The sequence below is a fragment of the Procambarus clarkii genome, chromosome 22 (genome assembly GCF_040958095.1).
Source record: "Procambarus clarkii isolate CNS0578487 chromosome 22, FALCON_Pclarkii_2.0, whole genome shotgun sequence".
NCBI lineage: Eukaryota > Metazoa > Arthropoda > Malacostraca > Decapoda > Cambaridae > Procambarus > Procambarus clarkii.
The window spans coordinates 16015062-16038245 of record NC_091171.1 but is presented as its reverse complement, the minus strand read 5'-3'; the positions used below and the strand labels follow the sequence as shown (position 1 = coordinate 16038245).

At 49.0% G+C, this 23184-nt stretch overlaps 1 protein-coding gene across 1 annotated transcript; it reads left to right on the top strand.

The window, feature by feature from the left end:
- Nucleotides 1-17121: 17121 nt before the first annotated feature.
- LOC138367418 (uncharacterized) lies at nucleotides 17122-18798 on the top strand. Its single transcript, XM_069329065.1, has one exon. It carries the CDS (start codon nucleotides 17122-17124, stop codon nucleotides 18796-18798), a length of 1677 nt encoding a protein of 558 aa, XP_069185166.1.
- The last annotated feature ends 4386 nt before the right edge of the window (nucleotides 18799-23184 follow it).

Here is a 23184-nt window from a genome sequence, read left to right as displayed (position 1 = left end):
ATATATATATATAATATATATATATTAGTATATTTTGGTAGCAGTCTTTCCTGTAGACATATTATTAAATATGACCGAAAAAGTAAGATTAATAATTCTAACACGAATTTTCTCAATCTTTCGTACATTTCTTTTCACTGTTGGAGGTAATTCAAAAATCAATTCTCCAAAATTCATTTTTATTTCTAGTCTGACGCGACACTTGAGCGCGTTTCGTAAAACTTATTACATTTTCAAAGACTTTAGTTAACATATACACAACTGAATAGAACTTACTGAATAGAATAGAACATCTCCGATTTTGTTTATATCTACATTTGAGTGAGGTGGATGGGGTGAGGTGGTATTTAATAAGGTATTAATTTCATCAACACAAGCCAGAACATGAAACAATGGGTATTGAATAGAAGTGATTGTAGAAAGCCTATTGGTCCATATGTCTTGATGCTTCTATATTGGAGCGGAGTCTTGAGGTGGGTAGAATATAGTTGTGCATTAATTGGCTGTTGATTGCTGGTGTTGACTTCTTGATGTGTAATGCCTCGCAAACGTCAAGCCGCCTGCTATCGCTGTATCTATCGATGATTTCTGTGTTGTTTACTAGGATTTCTCTGGCGATGGTTTGGTTGTGGGAAGAGATTATATGTTCCTTAATGGAGCCCTGTTGCTTATGCATCGTTAAACGCCTAGAAAGAGATGTTGTTGTCTTGCCTATATACTGGGTTTTTTGGAGCTTACAGTCCCCAAGAGGGCATTTGAAGGCATAGACGACGTTAGTCTCTTTTAAAGCGTTCTGTTTTGTGTCTGGAGAGTTTCTCATGAGTAGGCTGGCCGTTTTTCTGGTTTTATAGTAAATCGTCAGTTGTATCCTCTGATTTTTGTCTGTAGGGATAACGTTTCTATTAACAATATCTTTCAGGACCCTTTCCTCCGTTTTATGAGCTGTGGAAAAGAAGTTCCTGTAAAATAGTCTAATAGGGGGTATAGGTGTTGTGTTGGTTGTCTCTTCAGAGGTTGCATGGCATTTCACTTTCCTTCTTATGATGTCTTCGACGAAACCATTGGAGAAGCCGTTGTTGACTAGGACCTGCCTTACCCTACAGAGTTCTTCATCGACTTGCTTCCATTCTGAGCTGTGGCTGAGAGCACGGTCGACATATGCGTTAACAACACTCCTCTTGTACCTATCTGGGCAGTCGCTTTTGGCATTTAGGCACTTTCCTATGTTCGTTAACCTATGTTAACGAACATAGGTTAACGAACTTCCTATGTTCTGAAGAGACAACCAACACAACACCTATACCCCCTATTAGACTATTTTACAGGAACTTCTTTTCCACAGCTCATAAAACGGAGGAAAGGGTCCTGAAAGATATTGTTAATAGAAACGTTATCCCTACAGACAAAAATCAGAGGATACAACTGACGATTTACTATAAAACCAGAAAAACGGCCAGCCTACTCATGAGAAACTCTCCAGACACAAAACAGAACGCTTTAAAAGAGACTAACGTCGTCTATGCCTTCAAATGCCCTCTTGGGGACTGTAAGCTCCAAAAAACCCAGTATATAGGCAAGACAACAACATCTCTTTCTAGGCGTTTAACGATGCATAAGCAACAGGGCTCCATTAAGGAACATATAATCTCTTCCCACAACCAAACCATCGCCAGAGAAATCCTAGTAAACAACACAGAAATCATCGATAGATACAGCGATAGCAGGCGGCTTGACGTTTGCGAGGCATTACACATCAAGAAGTCAACACCAGCAATCAACAGCCAATTAATGCACAACTATATTCTACCCACCTCAAGACTCCGCTCCAATATAGAAGCATCAAGACATATGGACCAATAGGCTTTCTACAATCACTTCTATTCAATACCCATTGTTTAATGTTCTGGCTTGTGTTGATGAAATTAATACCTTATTAAATACCACCTCACCCCATCCACCTCACTCAAATGTAGATATAAACAAAATCGGAGATGTTCTATTCTATTCAGTAAGTTCTATTCAGTTGTGTATATGTTAACTAAAGTCTTTGAAAATGTAATAAGTTTTACGAAACGCGCTCAAGTGTCGCGTCAGACTAGAAATAAAAATGAATTTTGGAGAATTGATTTTTGAATTACCTCCAACAGTGAAAAGAAATGTACGAAAGATTGAGAAAATTCGTGTTAGAATTATTAATCTTACTTTTTCGGTCATATTTAATAATATATATATATATATATATATATATATATATATATATATATATATATATATATATATATATATATAATATCAATTATCTTTTATGTTTCAAGTAGTTGACGAAGTGGCCCACAAGTCTCTACATAGCATTTGACAAGTGGTGTGAGTTAGTCACACACACACACACACACACACACACACACACACACACACACACACAAGCGATGTACACTAACATAGATGAAATTACAAATAAAGCAAATGAGCTTGGAGAACGGGTACTAGAGGAAAACCCAGACATAATAGCCCTCACAGAAACAAAGATCACGAAAACGATAACAAACGCAGTGTTCCCACAGGACTAGTATGTTATGAGGAAAGAGAGGGAAGGAAGAGGTGGGGGTGGTGTAGCTCTGCTGGTAAGAAAAGGCTGGGATTTTGAGGAGATGGATATTCAGGGTTGTGAAGGTTTCAGTGACTACATAGCAGGTACCGTAACAAATGGAGGGAAAAAAATTATAGTCGTAGTCATATATAATCCACCACCAAATGACAGAAGACCTAGACAGGAATATGATAGAAACAACATGGCCACCATTAACATAATAGAAAGAGCAGCTTCTGTTGCTAGCAGGAATGGATCTGGACTAATAATTATGGAAGACTTCAACCATGGGAAGATAGATTGGAAGAACAGAGACCCGCATGGAGGACCAGAAACATGGAGGGCTAAGCTGCTGGACGTGGCAACAAGAAACTTTCTAAGCCAGCACATCAAAGAACCAACAAGAATGAGAGGAGAAGATGAACCAGCAATGCTTGATTTGATATTTACCCTAAATGAGTGGGATATAAGAGAAGTTAAGATGGAAGCGCCCTTGGGAATGAGTGACCACAGTGTATTGAACTTTGAGTACCTGCTAGAGCTAGGACTTATCTCCCCAAAAAAGAACTAGGAATCAAAAGGCTGGCATACCGAAAGGGAAATTATGAACAGATGAGAAGTTTCCTAAGTGAAATACCTTGGGACACAGACCTCAGAGATAAGTCTGTACAGGGTATGATGGACTATGTTACCCAAAAGTGTCAGGAGGCAGTAAACAGGTTCATCCCGGCCCAAAGGGAAAAATCCGAGAAGCAACAGAAGAATCCATGGTATAATAGGGCATGTAATGAAGCGAAGAAACTGAACAAAAGGGCGTGGAGGAACTTCCGGAATAACAGAACACCAGAAAGCAGAGAGAGATACCAGAGAACCAGGAATGAGTACGTCAGGGTGAGAAGAGAAGCAGAGAAAAGTTTTGAAAATGATATAGCAAACAAAGCCAAGACCGAGCCAAAGTTACTCCATAGTCACATCAGAAGGAAAACAACAGGTATTGAAACTTCGAACAGGCGAGGACAGGTATACAGAGAATGACAGAGAGGTGTGTGAAGAACTCAACAAGAGGTTCCAGGAGGTCTTCACAATAGAACAAGGTGAGGTCACTGTGCTAGGAGAAAGGGAGGTAAACCAGGCGGCCTTGGAAGAGTTCGAAATTACGAGAGAGGAGGTCAAGAGACACCTGCTGGATCTGGATGTTAGAAAGGCTGTTGGTCCAGATGGGATCTCACCATGGATACTAAAAGTGTGTGCAGAGGCACTTTGCTTGCCACTCTCCATAGTGTATAGTAAATCACTGGAGACGGGAGACCTACCAGAAATATGGAAGACGGCGAATGTGGTCCCAATATACAAAAAGGGCGACAGGCAAGAGGCACTGAACTACAGGCCAGTGTCCTTGACTTGTATACCATGCAAGGTGATGGAGAAGATCGTGAGAAAAAACCTGGTAACACCTCTGGAGAGAAGGGACTTCGTGACAAATCGCCAACATGGGTTCAGGGAGGGTAAATCTTGCTTTACAGGCTTGATAGAATTCTACGATCAGGTGACAAAGATTAAGCAAGAAAGAGAGGGCTGGGCGGACTGCATTTTCTTGGATTGTCAGAAAGCCTTTGACACAGTACCGCATAAGAGGCTGGTACATAAGCTGGAGAGACAGGCAGGTGTAGCTGGTAAGGTGCTCCAGTGGATAAGGGAGTATCTAAGCAATAGGAAGCAGAGAGTTACGGTGAGGGGTGAGACCTCCGATTGGCGTGAAGTCACCAGTGGAGTCCCACAGGGCTCTGTACTCGGTCCTATCTTGTTTCTGATATATGTAAATGATCTCCCAGAGGGTATCGATTCATTTCTCTCAATGTTTGCGGACGATGCTAAAATTATGAGAAGGATTAAAACAGAAGAGGACTGTTTGAGGCTTCAAGAAGACCTAGACAAGCTGAAGGAATGGTCGAACAAATGGTTGTTAGAGTTTAACCCAACCAAATGTAATGTAATGAAGATAGGTGTAGGGAGCAGGAGGCCAGATACAAGATATCATCTGGGAGAGGAAATTCTTCAGGAGTCAGAGAAGGAAAAAGACTTGGGGGTTGATATCACGCCAGACCTGTCTCCTGCAGCACATATCAAGCGGATAACATCAGCGGCATATGCCAGGCTGGCCAACATACGAACAGCATTCAGAAACTTGTGTAAAGAATCATTCAGAACTTTGTATACCACATATGTCAGGCCAATCCTGGAGTATGCAGCCCCAGCATGGAGTCCATATCTAGTCAAGGATAAGACTAAACTGGAAAAGGTTCAAAGGTTTGCCACCAGACTAGTACCCGAGCTGAGAGGTATGAGCTACGAGGAGAGATTACGGGAATTAAACCTCACTTCGCTGGAAGACAGAAGAGTTAGGGGGGACATGATCACCACATTCAAGATTCTGAAGGGAATTGATAGGGTAGATAAAGACAGTCTATTTAACACAAGGGGGCACAGGTGGAAACTGAGTGCCCAAATGAACCACAGAGATATTAGAAAGAACTTTTTTAGTGTCAGAGTGGTTGACAAATGGAATGCATTAGGAAGTGATGTGGTGGAGGCTGACTCCATACACAGTTTCAAGTGTAGATATGATAGAGCCCGATAGGCTCAGGAATCTGTACTCCTGTTGATTGACGGTTGAGAGGCGGGACCAAAGAGCCAGAGCTCAACCCCCGCAAACACAACTAGGTGAACTAGGTGAGTACACACACTTGCTGCACCTATAGTAAGCAAACTTTGGATAATTCTTGAGGTTCTCTTGAGATGATTTCGGGGCTTAGCGTCCCCGCGGCCCGGTCTTCGACCAGGTCTCCTTTTTTTATTGTTACACACCCCCAGGAAGCAGCCTGTAGCAGCTGTTTAACTCCCTGGTACCTATTTACTGCTAGGTAACAGGTGCATCAGGGTGAAAGAAACTCTGCCCATTTGTTTCCGTTTCCACCGGGGATCAAACCCGGAACCTCGGGACTACGAATCCGAAGCGCTGTCCACTCATCTGTCAGGCGCCCGTACGAGGGCTAGGATTTCTGGTGGTATATTATGAATGAAGTACTTACTCAACTTTATCAATGACGTTCAAGAAATATATCTCAATTCTGCTATTTATTACAATCGACTACATAGTGACACAAAGTGTGTGAATTATCCTGCTGACAGAGTTTACATTTAGTCAAGACGACATCAGCAGGAGGTGCAAAGTCCCAGACTTACTTGTAGCCGAGCCTAAGCCTAGCCGCGATAACGTCTAGCAGTCTGCTAACCTTATTGGATGACTCATAGACGTGAGGTTCTTTCTGCATAATAGAATGGTGATTGATGGAGGAACTGGTGTGAAATTCACTGTGCCTCGAGTCTACTAAATTTTGTTGCTGTTCTCAGAATACTGCTGACCTCAGGCTGCTGAAAGGTAATCGAAGATGGTGACCAATTCCCTCTTTACGAGCACACGTTTGGGTCAACTCATCAGTTCAATCATGCATTCGGAGGCCAGTATGTGAAGGAATCCACAAGAGCCAAACTCTGACTCCATCGCTGATTATTTCAATATATCTGTGCCTAGGTTGAGACACAAGCACGCCACAGTTATGCCCTGGGGAGCTGAGGGCAGTCAAGGGTGACACTGGCAGGCGAGGCTGCCTCTTTTTATACCTCGCATACTAACTGTCTGCCTCACACACCCTTCTGTATCTCCCTATTGTTGTCCCCTAACTCCTCTTGCCACTTCAGGGGGTATATGGTGTTTATGTAGCTTCAGGGCACCAATCCCCTCAGCCACAGGGCATGGCGAGAAGGCACCCCTAAGCATACCTAATTCCCTATCAAACGCAAACTCTTTCATTCCTACTTTCCTTGTCCCTCTACATGCCTGCCTACCTACCTTACCTCAATTATATTTATCTATGTTTTCTATCCCCAGTTTTTTTTCATATATTTTCCATCTCCCTTGCGCTAACCACTTGGGCTGGACGGTAGAGCGACGGTCTCGCTTCATGCAGATGGGCGTTCAATCCCCGACCGTCCATGTGGTTGGGCAACCATTTCTTTACCCCCGTCCCATCCCAAATCCTCACCCTGAAGTTCCCAGTGCTATATAGTCGTAATGGCTTGACACTTTCTGCTGATAGTTCCCTCTCCTTGCACCCCCCCCCCCCCCACCCTCTATATCCCGCCCGTCCCAACTAATTACTTTTCGCCACAATCAATCATCTTAATCACTCATTATTTCTTGATAATGGTGAACATGGTACTGAGAGCTGTGGCACTTGCCCGGCGCGCTCTGGGGCTCCCAGATATATATATTTTTTTGTACCAACTTGGACACAAAAGGTGGACTTGTGATATGTACTATACACACACGCCTTTAGCACTAGTAATTGTTCGCTATAAAAAGCAGCAGCACGACCCACGAGACCAAACTGGTCGGGACGACTACCTTTCGGTGCTTCACCGGCGAGACCAGAAGCCCGCCCAACATATTTCTATGCTTGTCAACCCTACTTTTCTGACCAAGGAAATTGTGCACATCTGCCCTGGGATACTTGGAAGTCCCTCCCACTCTGGCGGTTCCAAGACATCGTCACTGGAGTAGTGGATATGTGACCTGTCGTGCACTTTAGAGAAGTGTGTCTCATTGTATAAGAAGTGTCTCACATTGTATAAGAGAGAAGTGTGTCTCATTGTATAACAGAGAAGTGTGTGTCTCATTGTATAACAGAGAAGTGTGTGTCTCATTGTATAAGAGGTGGTGGTTCATCCATTTGGTCACTTGCGTTACTTAAGGAGAAGACCAATTTGATTGTACGGCATGGAATGGTTAGGCTAAAATTTACTTTGATTTCTCTTTGAGTAATGAAATTTGCCAATATTTATTCCCTTTGACGCAGATGAATTACTATAGATTCTGTGGCTAGTGAGTCATATATGCTAGTTCACAGAGACTGTTGTTGTTGTTAAAGATTCGCTACTTGGAACAAAGTGTTCCAAGTAGCACGGGCTAAGGTGAGCCCATGGACTGTACTTACTGGGTGACATATGTTTATCTAACATTTGTTGTGGTCATTAATAGCTCATCACAATTATAATGAGTGAAAATGTACTTATTATAATGGGAATATTTTTAAATATTCAGAACTTGCTGAGGTAAAAACTATCATTTGGTGATGGTGTTTATGCAGAGAGAGAGAGAGAGAGAGAGAGAGAGAGAGAGAGAGAGAGAGAGAGAGAGAGACAGAGAGAGACAGAGAGAGACAGAGAGAGACAGAGAGACAGAGAGACAGAGAGACAGAGACAGAGACAGAGACACAGAGACAGAGAGAGAGACAGAGACAGAGAGAGAGAGAGAGAGACAGAGACAGAGAGAGAGACAGAGACAGAGACAGAGAGAGAGAGAGAGAGAGACAGAGACAGAGAGAGACAGAGAGAGAGAGAGACAGAGAGAGAGAGAGAGAGAGAGAGACAGAGAGAGAGAGAGACAGAGAGAGAGAGAGAGAGAGACAGAGACAGAGAGAGAGAGAGACAGAGAGAGAGAGAGAGAGAGAGAGAGAGACAGAGAGAGAGAGAGAGAGAGAGAGAGACAGAGAGAGAGAGAGGACTCTGGAAATGGTCGTAGGTAAGCAAGAGGTAGCTGTTCGGACCGTTCTCCCGAGCGTTCCCAACATCACTAAACTGCTGTACTAAGGTGCCCTTATCCTATGCTCAATCGACATGAGCACAATATCCTATGCACAATCGACTTGAGAATGGTCCAGGACGGACCGAAACGTCGTCGTCGCTTCACCTTCTAGTGTGTGGTCTGGTCAACATGCCCTTATCCTATCCTATCAGAGGACCCAAAACGGGACAGTATGTCAATTTCGCGAGCCGCCACCATTTTCTAGTTCGACAATTTTTGGCCTTAGTTATAGAGCATACGTCAAAATAAGACTTTCTATTAGAAGGACGAGTCGCGGTTAGGATAGCGGACTTTAGTACGACTATTTATTGACGTTGGGAAACCGTATAAGGACGGGCTGGTTAGTTAGTGGGCAACAACGGGGGTTTAGACACCAAGAGTCATATTTAACTAATCCGTTTATATTCATTTTGTATTCTTTACAAATTGTATATACAATTTGTATTCTTTGATCTCGAACTATGTCATGACGTAATGTATTGTTGCTGGTGGATCAGTAATGTCTGTCCTCTCGAATGGTACGTGTATGGTGATGTCACCAGGCACATGTGACCCTGGTCGAGGCTTGTATGGTGGGTGATGTCACCAGACACACGTGACCCTGGTCGAGGCTTGTCTGGTGATGTCACCAGGCACATGTGACCCTGGTCGAGGCTTGTATGGTGGGTGATGTCACCAGGCACACGTGCCCCTGGTCGAGGCGTGTATGGTGATGTCACCAGGCACATGTGACCCTGGTCGAGGCTTGTATGGTGGGTGATGTCACCAGACACACGTGACCCTGGTCGAGGCTTGTCTGGTGATGTCACCAGGCACATGTGACCCTGGTCGAGGCTTGTATGGTGGGTGATGTCACCAGACACACGTGACCCTGGTCGAGGCTTGTATGGTGATGTCACCAGACACATGTGACCCTGGTCGAGGCTTGTATGGTGGTCGATGTCACCAGGCACATGTGACCCTGGTCGAGGCTTGTATGGTGGTCGATGTCACCAGGCACATGTGACCCTGGTCGAGGCTTGTATGGTGGGTGATGTCACCAGGCACACGTGACCCCTGGTCGAGGCTTGTATGGTGGGTGATGTCACCAGGCACACGTGACCCTGGTCGAGGCTTGTATGGTGATGTCACCAGACACACGTGACCCTGGTCGAGGCTTGTATGGTGATGTCACCAGACACACGTGACCCTGGTCGAGGCTTGTATGGTGGGTGATGTCACCAGGCACATGTGACCCTGGTCGAGGCTTGTATGGTGGGTGATGTCACCAGGCACATGTGACCCTGGTCGAGGCTTGTATGGTGGGTGATGTCACCAGGCACATGTGACCCTGGTCGAGGCTTGTACGGTGGGTGATGTCACCAGACACATGTGACCCTGGTCGAGGCTTGTACGGCGGTTGATGTCACCAGACACACGTGACCCTGGTCGAGGCTTGTATGGTGATGTCACCAGACACACGTGACCCTGGTCGAGGCTTGTATGGTGATGTCACCAGACACACGTGACCCTGGTCGAGGCTTGTATGGTGGGTGATGTCACCAGGCACATGTGACCCTGGTCGAGGCTTGTATGGTGGTTGATGTCACCAGGCACATGTGACCCTGGTCGAGGCTTGTATGGTGGGTGATGTCACCAGACACACGTGACCCTGGTCGAGGCTTGTATGGTGATGTCACCAGACACACGTGACCCTGGTCGAGGCTTGTATGGTGATGTCACCAGACACACGTGACCCTGGTCGAGGCTTGTATGGTGGGTGATGTCACCAGGCACATGTGACCCTGGTCGAGGCTTGTATGGTGGTTGATGTCACCAGGCACATGTGACCCTGGTCGAGGCTTGTATGGTGGGTGATGTCACCAGGGACATGTGACCCTGGTCGAGGCTTGTATGGTGGTTGATGTCACCAGGCACACGTGACCCTGGTCGAGGCTTGTATGGTGGGTGATGTCACCAGGCACATGTGACCCTGGTCGAGGCTTGTATGGTGGTTGATGTCACCAGGCACATGTGACCCTGGTCGAGGCTTGTATGGTGGGTGATGTCACCAGGGACATGCGACCCTGGTCGAGGCTTGTATGGTGGTTGATGTCACCAGGCACACGTGACCCTGGTCGAGGCTTGTATGGTGGGTGATGTCACCAGGCACATGTGACCCTGGTCGAGGCTTGTGTGGTGGGTGATGTCACCAGGGACATGTGACCCTGGTCGAGGCTTGTATGGTGGTTGATGTCACCAGACACATGTGACCCTGGTCGAGGCTTGTATGGTGGTTGATGTCACCAGGGACATGTGACCCTGGTCGAGGCGTGTATGGTGGTTGTTCAGCGGTCGTTGAACAGGGTCGTGGTGAAGAAAGCAGACACGCTGCTCGTGGGAACGGAAGAGTATATTCCCCGGAGGCCAAATGTCTCCTGAACACCCCCACGCGGCGAGAATAGTGTGTTTGTTTATGCTTCTCATGAAGAGCCTTTAACGGCCTGACCAGTCACCTGTCAAGGGGGGGGGGGCTGTCAAGGGGTGTGGGAGAGGGGGCGTTGGCCTGTCAAGGGGGAGGGAGGGGGAAAATAATAGTTATAGATACCTGTTCTTGGTCTTGATTGGTATTGTAATGTTGCCTTTCTCGAGTGTGGCATAACTTAAGTCAGAAAAAGACAATTGTTTGTAAAGCTGGTCTTTTGTGCCCCTAACTGACGAATAACAAAAGGAAAACTGAAAAAAATACAGACAAAATAGTCTCCGTACGATTGATTTTTTTTTTTTTTTTTTTTGAGGGAAGGGGGTAATTAAGTTTGAAAGCACATTGTGTGTATATATATATATATATATATATATATATATATATATATATATATATATATATATATATATATATATATATATAATATTTATATATCAAAAGTTAGTGCTGCATGTATAGTCCGTGTTGCCTAGACCAGGGAAGGTCTTGCTCGTAACGAGACCTCTCTCTCTCTCTCACAGTCTCTGGCTCACCTCCGTCTCCACCTTCCATACACTAACAGTTTACTCGTTAGATTCATTGCAGGAAATCCTCAAGGACCGTATTGGTTTGGCTACACATGTGGTCATTACACAGCTGACGTCGGCAGGTGTGTACTGACCGGTTATGACGTAGTCGTAGTCGCGCTATACCTCTCCATCCCAGACAGCGCCTCCGTGCCCTTATTGTCTCCACATGGTAATTGCACAGGTGTAGTGGTACAAAGGACTTCCACAGTGCTTGTTCATATGTGTGTGTTGAAAGGGGGGGGTAAGTTCGAGGAAGGGAGGGGGGGATGAGTGCGTTCTCGGTGCTGTTCTGTTGTTCTGTTAACAGCTCGTAGCAATTACAGCTGGTGATGGTAGTGACTGGTAGAGTTGCAGAAACCGGAAGTTTTGTCAAATTCTCAGGGAAGACAAACTCATCAACGCCTGACTGGATGAATATAACCTTGACACGGAAGGTTGCCAAGTATCACTGGAAATGTGCACGTTATAAAGCCTTGAGGAGGAAAGTAATACATGAAGGAAAACCCCCCAGAGAGGACCGTGTATCATGGCGGGGTCATCATGATGGCATGCTGGGGGTCACACCCTGGCATCTGAACGACCACAGAAATTAAAATGTGAACCCATGGAAGTGTGGGGAGAGATAGCGGACGTTGTTCCAGTCCAAGCCTTGTTATTGTTCACCGTAGGCCTAGCCTGCATATGGTGACCCTTCTTGGCGCGTGGTTTCATTTTCTCTTATGAATACAGGTTTTTAGTCGCAAATATGCCGCTGTAACCAAATAAGAATGAATAATATTGAAACCTTTCATAATTTCGAATTCTCCAGAGGGTGCTGGACCCTCTCCTGACTGGTTTCTGGGACAGGCGCCTCGGTTATAATTTCCTTGTCTCCTGGCCAAAGGGGTCCAGGTTTGTTGGACAGGCCCCATGATTATTAGTTCCTTATCTCCTGGCCAAGGATTCTGGTTTCCTTGTGGAGGTCTCACGGTCAATATTTCCTGAATGTCGTGGAAGAGGACCCCATGGGGGGGGAGGGGGTGCAAGGGGACGCTCATGTATTTTAAGGATGTGTATCACATTTCGCCTTCTGGCCCCACGGGCTTTACTAACATTTGTGTCAAAGATGAAGCTTTATGTTTTTTTATTTTGTAATGCTAGGAGCAGAGACGCGGGAACTGGTAAGACAACGGTGGAGGCGTGCGATCTGGCTCGTTAACTTTCATATTTAGGTTCAAGGTGAGAAGCACGAAGTTCGTCCGTTTACATAGCACTGTTCCCTACATAGTTATTGGGTTTTACAAATGGTGGCCTAGTGCTCAACATGGAGTTGTAGCGAGACGGTCATGCCTTTCGCAGCTACTCGACAACTACGACACAATCACTGAGGCATTAGGAAAAACACAGAATGCAGATGTGGTATACACGGACTTCGCAAAGGTATTTGATAAATGTGATCATTGAGTCATTGCACAAAAATAAGATTATTTGGATTAATAGTTAAAGTAGGGAGGTGGATATTCAATTTCCTGTCAAACAAAATGCAAACAGTAACAGCCAATCAAACCAAATCAAATCCAAACACAGTGAAAAGATCGGTATCTCTGGCCTTACAACCGCTGCTTTTTCTTATTCTCATATCATATTCAATTTGTTTATTATGCACCCCATACCCATCCTGTGGGCTGACAATAATTCACATCACAGTTTCGTGTCATCGTTTGTAGTTGACACAGAAATCAGCATGAAAATTACTTGTGTAGAAGATAGTGAAAAATTCCAAGCTGATTATTAATAAAGTTTTCGATTGGGCAGCAGAAAATAACGTGATGTTTAACAGTGATAAATTCCAGGTACTCAGGTATGGTGTTGACCAGACCACACATTCTCAAGTCGATTACAATCGACTTGAGAATGGTCCAGAACGGACCGAAAACGTCGTCGTCCCTTCACCTTCTAGTGTGTAGTCTGGTCAACATACTTTAGCCACGTTATTGTAACTCATCGCTTGCACTCAGGTATGGTAAAAATGAGAACCCCAAACAAAATACAGGGTATATGTGTATTATGAGAACTTTCAAATCCAGGGATCCTATCACAATTGTTGCACTATTCGAATTCCTTGTGCTGTCCCGTCTTGAGTACTGCTCAGTACTCACCACCCCTTCAGAGCAGGAGAGTTTGCTGAAATAGAGGGAATACAGAGAACATATACGGCACGCAGAGACGCGATAAAGCACCTAAATTATTGGGATCGTCTCAAAGCCCTCAAAATGTACTATCTGGAAAGGCGTCGAGAGAGAGATGTCATGCGAAATATACATGGACAATATTGGAAGGCCAACTCAAAATTTGCTCTGTAAAGTAACATACTGGAGTGAACGATTTGGCAGAAAATGCAGAATAGAGCCTACCTACCTACCAAGAATAGAATAGAATAGAAAATCCAGAATAGAACCTACCAAGAGTAGAGATGCCATAGGCACAATCAGAGAATCATCTGATTAAAACTCCCTGGTACCTACTTCTTGCTAGGTGAACAGGAACATTAGGCAATAATACGCAGGAATTTCCTGCGCAAAAAAATAATAAAAATTAGGCGATAGGAAATGCGCCCCAGCCATTTCTGTCCCGCCCGGGATTCGAACCTGGAATTCTCGATTTTGAGTCGAGAAGGACCCCAGTTGTACTACCGGGACCCATACCAACAAATAAGTATCATCCAAGATCATCGTCACAGGGTCTAGTGGTAATCCTGACTGACTGGTAAACAGCTGCACATAATTCGTCAGACTTACAGCCGCGTATAGTCAGCGTTGCTCACTAATGGTGTTTGTAATGAGTGTTGTGTATGTCTCTCCTCTCGCGTCTTGGCGCCACCACACTCTTTCAAGATGTCTCTTGGTGGTCACGATAACTCTAATGGTTGTTTCTCTGGTAGTGTAACTCACTGTGGTACTTGCTGCAGTTATGGACGGTAGTATCCTGAACTTGGCTCTACCTATCTCTCTAACAACCTACCTACTTACTCAACAACCTACCTACTTATTCAACAACCTTCCTATTTAACAACCTACCTACCTACTTAACAACCTTCCTACTTACTCAACAACTTACCTACTTACTCAACCTTCCTACTTACTCAACAACTTACCTACTTACTCAACAACCTTCCTACTTACTCAACCTACCTACTTACTCAACAACCTACCTACTTACTCAACAACCTAACTACTTACTCAACAACCTACCTACTTACTCAACAGCTTATCTACTTACTCAACAACTTACCTACTTACTCAACAACCTACCTACTTACTCAACAACCTACCTACTTACTCAACAACCTACCTACTTACTCAACAACCTACCTACTTACTCAACAACTTACCTACTTACTCAACAACCTTCCTACTTACTCAACAACCTTCCTACTTACTCAACAACCTACCTACTTACTCAACAACCTAACTACTTACTCAACAACCTACTATTCAAGTGGTTTTTCCTGATGTACCTTGATTATTCTCTTATAATTTCAAAGTCTTTTCCAGTTTATCTTTTGTACTTTGCCGTCTTTTCTAGCTATTTCGTGAATGATAACAGGTGGGGCGAGGAGTTGTGTGGGGTGCTGGCGAGGCCGTCCAACCCGTCGTCGACTCAAGTCCATTCCACCCAGCGGTCGACCCCACAGACGTATTCATAAATTTTGACATGCTGTTCATTCAAAACATAAATTTTTACAAATATAAGTTAAAATTATAATATATTAGCATATTGAGCATATACAGGCATAGGTTAGGTTAGATGGTTAGGTTCTGTTGGCGATTATTTGTATTTGTAGTACGTGGGTGAAGCATTTATAGCGTTGTGGTTCGAACAAAAGTCGTCAGTGAAGCACTTGTTCCGGAAGTGTTCGAACGTCATCAGTTGTGAGTCGTGTGTTAACCGTTTTTCATTCATAAACAGCGGGTGTGGCGGGTGGATGGAATGGACTTTGGCCTTTGTATATGAGGACGGGCTGACACACTGGTAATGTGTTCAGAGGCCCGTGACGGCGTCCTCACTAGTGCCTGGTGAGGCGCTCCTGTGGCCGCTCGTCCAGTGTTAACTGAAACTGCTTGTTGAGGCGCATAGTTTCAGTTTGAGTATCTGGTGCAGCTGTACCATGGCTGGCTCCTGGTGCAGCTGTATCATTGCTGGTACCTGGTGCAGCTGTACCATGGTTGGCCCCTGGTGCAGCTGTGCCATGGCTGGCACCTGGTGCAGCTGTACCATAGCTGGGCCCTGGTGCAGCTGTATCGTGGCTGGCCCCTGGTGCAGCTGTACCGTGGCTGGCACCTGGTGCAGCTGTACCATGGCTGGCCCCTGGTGCAGCTGTACCGTGGCTGGCCCCCTGGTGCAGCTGTACCATGGCTGGCCCCTGGTGCAGCTGTACCGTGGCTGGCCCCCTGGTGCAGCTGTACCATGGCTGGCCCCCTGGTGCAGCTGTACCATGGCTGGCCCCTGGTGCAGCTGTACCGTGGCTGGCTCCTGGTGCAGCTGTATCATTGCTGGTACCTGGTGCAGCTGTACCATGGCTGGCCCCTGGTGCAGCTGTACTACGGCTGGCTCCTGGTGCAGCTGTACCATAGCTGGCCCCTAGCGCAGCAGTACCATGGCTGGCCCCTGGTGTAGCTGTACCATGGCGGGCCCCTGGTGTAGCTGTACCATGGCTGGCCCCTGATGCAGCTGTAACATGGCTGGCCCCTGGTGCAGCTGTACCATGGCTGGGCCCTGGTGCAGCTGTACTATGGCTGGCCCCTGGCGCATCTGTACCATGGCTGGCCCCCTGGTGCAGCCGTACCATGGCTGGCCCCCTGGTGCAGCCGTACCATGGCTGGTCCCTGGTGCAGCTGTACCATGGCTGGCCCCTGGTGCAGCTGTACCATAACTGACCCCTGGTGCACCTGTACCATGGTTGGCCCCTGGTGCAGTTGTTCCATGGCTGGCCCCTGGTGCAGCTGTACCATGACTGACCTCTGGTGCACCTGTACCATGGCTGGTCCCTGGTGCAGCTGTACCATGGCTGGTCCCTGGTGCAGCTGTACCATGGCTGGCCCCTGGTGCAGCTGTACCATGGTTGCCCCCCCTGGTGCAGCTGTACCATGGCTGGCCCCTGGTGCAGCTGTACCATGGCTGGTCCCTGGTGCAGCTGTACCATGGCTGGCCCCTGGTGCAGCTGTACTATGGTTGCCTCCCCTGGTGCAGCTGTACCATCACTGGCCCCTGGTGCAGTTGTTCCATGGCTGGCCCCTGGTGCAGCTGTACCATGACTGACCTCTGGTGCAGCTGTACCATGGCTGGTCCCTGGTGCAGCTGTACCATGGCTGGTCCCTGGTGCAGCTGTACCATGGCTGGTCCCTGGTGCAGCTGTACCATGGCTGGCCCCTGGTGCAGCTGTACCATGGTTGCCCCCCTGGTGCAGCTGTACCATGGCTGGCCCCTGGTGCAGCTGTACCATGGCTGGTCCCTGGTGCAGCTGTACCATGGCTGGTCCCTGGTGCAGCTGTACCATGGCTGGCCCCTGGTGCAGCTGTACTATGGTTGCCTCCCCTGGTGCAGCTGTACCATCACTGGCCCCTGGTGCAGCTGTACCATGGCTGGCCCCTGGTGCAGCTGTACCATGGCTGGCCCCTGGTGCAGCTGTACCATGGCTGGCCCCTGGTGCAGCTGTACCATGCCTGGCCCCTGGTGTAAACGCTTGGAGCTGACGAGAGCGCGGCACGGTGTTCTCTCTCTCTTATAATGTATTTAAAGTAGCATCCCGCCGTGCAAGATGCAACAAAGAGCTCCTGCTCCTGCAACAAAGAGCTCCTGCTCCTCCTGCAACAAAGAGCTCCTGCTCCTCCTGCAACAAAGAGCTCCAGCTCCTCCTGCAACAAAGAGCTCCTGCTCCTGCAACAAAGAGTTCCTGCTCCTCCTGCAACAAAGAGCTCCTGCTCCTCCTGCAACAAAGAGCTCCTACTCCTCCTGCAACAAAGAGCTCCTGCGCCTCCTGCAACAAAGAGCTCCTGCTCCTGCAACAAAGAGCTCCTGCGCCTCCTGCAACAAAGAGCTCCTGCTCCTGCAACAAAGAGCTCCTGCGCCTCCTGCAACAAAGAGCTCCTGTGCCTCCTGCAACAAAGAGCTCCTGCTCCTCCTGCAACAAAGAGCTCCTGCGCCTCCTGCAACAAAGAGCTCCTGCGCCTCCTGCAACAAAGAGCTCCTGCGCCTCCTGCAACAAAGAGCTCCTACTCCTGCAACAAAGAGCTCCTGCGCCTCCTGCAACAAAGAGCTCCTGCTCCTCCTGCAACAAAGAGCTCCTGCTCCTGCAACAAAGAGCTCCTGCTCCTCCTGCAACAAAGAGCTCCTGCGCCTCCTGCAACAAAGAGCTCCTGCTCCTCCTGCAACAAAGAGCTCCTGCGCCTCCTGCAACAAAGAGCTCCTGCTCCTCCTGCAACAAAGAGCTCCTGCGCCTCCTGCAACAAAGAGCTCCTGCTCCTCCTGCAACAAAGAGCTCCTACTCCTCCTGCAACAAAGAGCTCCTGCGCCTCCTGCAACAAAGAGCTCCTGCTCCTGCAACAAAGAGCTCCTGCGCCTCCTGCAACAAAGAGCTCCTGCTCCTGCAACAAAGAGCTCCTGCGCCTCCTGCAACAAAGAGCTCCTGCTCCTGCAACAAAGAGCTCCTGCGCCTCCTGCAACAAAGAGCTCCTGCGCCTCCTGCAACAAAGAGCTCCTGCGCCTCCTGCAACAAAGAGCTCCTGCGCCTCCTGCAACAAAGAGCTCCTGCTCCTGCAACAAAGAGCTCCTGCGCCTCCTGCAACAAAGAGCTCCTGCTCCTCCTGCAACAAAGAGCTCCTGCTCCTGCAACAAAGAGCTCCTGCGCCTCCTGCAACAAAGAGCTCCTGCGCCTCCTGCAACAAAGAGCTCCTGCGCCTCCTGCAACAAAGAGCTCCTGCTCCTCCTGCAACAAAGAGCTCCTGCTCCTGCAACAAAGAGCTCCTGCGCCTCCTGCAACAAAGAGCTCCTGCGCCTCCTGCAACAAAGAGCTCCTACTCCTCCTGCAACAAAGAGCTCCTGCTCCTGCAACAAAGAGCTCCTGCTCCTGCAACAAAGAGCTCCTGCTCCTGCAACAAAGAGCTCCTGCGCCTCCTGCAACAAAGAGCTCCTGCGCCTCCTGCAACAAAGAGCTCCTGCGCCTCCTGCAACAAAGAGCTCCTGCAACAAAGAGCTCCTGCTCCTCCTGCAACAAAGAGCTCCTGCGGCTCCTGCAACAAAGCAAATTATCAACACGTGGATGGCTCTCTCCATGCATGCTGCCCGCAGATATTTCTCGAGTCGGTGCCTTGTAATTAATGATTATTTAATATTTCCACCTGATCACAATCAATTTGTTGATGATGTAATTAAAAATAAATCAGGCATTATCGTTAAATACTTCGCTGAACACAAAGGAAATTGTTTGGTTAATTAGCGCATAAATAGTGTAGTTAATGTCGAACGGCGCGGGGCGTTGAGCAGGGAGCCCGCGCTGAGTTTGGGCTGTGGGGGCTACCCCTCCCCCACACACCACCACCCACACCACCACCACCCACAACACCACCACCCACAACACCAGCACCCACAACACCAGCACCCACAACACCAGCACCCACAACACCACCACCCACAACACCACCACCCACAACACCACCCACAACACCACCACCCACAACACCAGCACCACCCACAACACCAGCACCACCCACAACACCAGCACCACCCACAACGCCAGCACCACCCACAACGCCAGCACCACCCACAACACCACCACCCACACCCACAACACCACCACCACCCACAACACCACCACCCACAACACCACCAGCACCCACACCCACAACACCACCACCACCCACACCACCACCACCCACACCACCAGCACCCACAACACCAGCACCCACAACACCACCACCCACAACACCAGCACCCACAACACCACCACCCACAACACCACCACCCACAACACCACCACCCACAACACCAGCACCCACAACACCACCACCCACAACACCAGCACCACCCACAACGCCAGCACCACCCACAACACCAGCACCCACAACACCACCACCCACAACACCAGCACCCACAACACCACCACCCACAACACCAGCACCCACAACACCACCACCCACAACACCACCACCACCCACAACACCACCACCACCCACAACACCACCAGCACCCACAACACCACCAGCACCCACAAAACCACAACCCACAACACCACCACCACCCACAACACCACCAGCACCCACAACACCACCAGCACCCACAACACCACCAGCACCCACAACACCACCACCACCCACAACACCACTACCACCCACAACACCACTACCACCCACAACACCACTACCACCCACAACACCAGCACCCACAACACCACCCCCCACAACACCACCCACAACACCACCCACAACACCACCACCCACAACACCACCCACAACACCACCACCACCCACAACACCACCACCACCCACAACTCCACCACCCACAACACCACCACCACCCACAACACCACCACCACCCACAACACCACCACCACCCACAACACCACCACCCACAACACCACCACCACCCACAACACCAGCACCCACAACACCACCACCACCCACAACACCAGCACCCAAAGCACCACCACCCACAACACCACCCACAACACCAGCAACCACAACACCACCCACAACACCACCACCCACAACACCACCACCCACAACACCAGCACCCACAACACCACCACCCACAACACCAGCACCCACACCCACAACACCAGCACCCACATCCACAACACCAGCACCCACACCCACAACACCACCACCCACACCCACAACACCACCACCCACACCCACAACACCACCACCCACAACACCACCACCACCCACAACACCAGCACACACAACACCACCACCCACAACACCACACACAACACCACACACAACACCAGCAACCACAACACCACCACCCACAACACTAGCACCACCCACAACACCACCACCCACAACACCACCCACAACACCACCACCCACAACAACACCACCACCCACAACAACACCACCACCCACACCACCACCACCACCCACACCACCACCTACAATCCACAACCACAAACACCACCACCTACAATCCACCACCACCCACAACACCACCACCCACAACACCCACAACACCACCCACAACACCACCACCCACAACACCACCACCCACAACACCACTACCTACAATCCACCCCCACCTACAACACCACCCCCACCCACAACACCACCACCACCCACAACACCACCACCACCCACAACACCACCCACAACACCACCACCACCCACAACACCACCAACACCCACAACACCACCCACACCACCACCCACAACACCACCACCACCTACAACACCACCACCCACAACACCCACAACACCACCACCCACAACACCACCACCCACAACACCACCAACCACAACACCACCACCACCCACAACACCACCACCACCCACAACACCACCACCCACAACACCAGCACCCACAACACCACCAACCACAACAACACCACCACCCACAACACCACCACCACCCACAACACCACCACACACAACACCACCCACAACACTACCACCACTCACAACACCACCACCACCCACAACACCAACACCCACAACACCACCACCCACAACACCACCCAAACCACCACCACCCACACTACCACCTACAATCCACCACCACCCACAACACCACCCACAACACCACCACCCACAACACCACCACCACCCACAACACCACCCACAACACCACCACCACCCACAAAACCACCACCACCCAGAACACCACCACCACCCACAACACCACCACCACCCACAACACCCACAACACCACCACCACCCACAACACCCACAACACCACCACCACCCACAACACCACCCACAACACCACCACCACCTACAACACCACCCACAACACCACCACCACCCACAACACCACCACCCACAACGCCACCACCACCCACAACACCACCACCACCCACAACACCACCACCCACAACACCGCCACCCACAACACCACCACCACCCACAACACCACCACCACCCACAACACCACCACCCACACTACCACCTACAATCCACCACCACCCACAACACCACCCACAACACCACCACGCACAACACCACCCACAACACCTCCACCACCCACACCACCACCCACAACACCTCCACCACCCACAACACCACCCACAACACCACCACCCACACCACCACAACACCACCCACAACACCACCACCCACACCACCACCACAACACCACCACCCAGACCACCACCACCCACAACACCTCCATCACCACCCACAACACCTCCATCACCACCCGGAACACCACCATTCACAACACTACCCACAACACCACCACCACCACCCACAACACCACTCACAACACCACCCACAACACCACCCACAACACCCACAACACCACCCACACCACCCACAACACCACCACCCACAACACCCACAACACCACCACCCACAACACCACCACCCACAACACCACCACCCACAACACCACCCAACACACCACCCACAACACCACCCACAACACCACCACCCACAACACCACCACCCACAACAACACCACCCACAACACCACCACCCACAACACCACCACCCACAACACCACCACCCACAACACCACCCAACACACCACCCACAACACCACCCACAACACCACCACCCACAACACCACCACCCACAACAACACCACCCACAACACCACCACCCACAACACCACCACCCACAACACCACCACCCACAACACCACCACCCACAACACCACCACCCACAACAATACCACCCACAACAACATCACCCACAACACCACCCACAACAACACCACCCACAACACCACCACCCACAACACCACCGACAACACCACCAACCACAACACCACCACCCACAACACCCACAACACCACCACCCACAACACTACCCAACACACCACCACCCACAACACCACCACCCACAACACCACCACCCACAACACCACCACCCACAACACCACCCACAACACCACCACCCACAACAACACCACCCACAACACCACCACCCACAACACCACCACCCACAACACCACCACCCACAACACCACTACCTACAACAACACCACCAAACACAACACCACCTACAACACCACCACCCACAACACCACCACCTACAACACCACCACCTACAACACCACCACCCACAACACCCACAACACCACCCACTTCACACACTACAAGGGCATGTTTGCCAGGTATGAATGGAAGAATTAACGGGCCAGGTATATAGTTACACAAGTGCTTGTTTCCAGCCAAACACACTTCAGGTGAGAGGAAGATTTGGCGAGAGTACAGTGAAAAGCTGTTCTTAAACAACCGAGTCATGACAGGTTCTCTTGCAGTAATAGTTTGCCTGATCACACGACCAACAAGGAAGCTTGACTTCAACTGGAAACAAACAATTCTCAGCAGCATGTCAATTAGAAGGAAATATTAACATTAACATGTAATAGCTTGTATCAGAGTTAACCTTACTACATATGACCATCATACGTTAGTGTCTAACCGTTTGTTTGTAATCAGTTGTGGAGGGCCTAAACCACATTCAGCCAATCCAAGAAAAAATCCACAGGATCATTAAATATACACAACTTGTATTAATGATGCACACATATTATCCTCTCAGGTGCATAACCTGTCTTGCTAATGATCACTTTGTCTCCTGCAGGTAGTGTGACGGATGCTGTGTCGGGGTGGGCGTCTTGGTGAGGTATATGTCTTGCTTCTTGGTTATCTCCTCCTTCC

Excerpts from the sequence above, each read along its gene's own strand:
- LOC138367418 (XM_069329065.1), top strand. The coding sequence starts at position 17,122 with ATGCAACAAAGAGCTCCTGCTCCTGCAACAAAGAGCTCCTGCTCCTCC.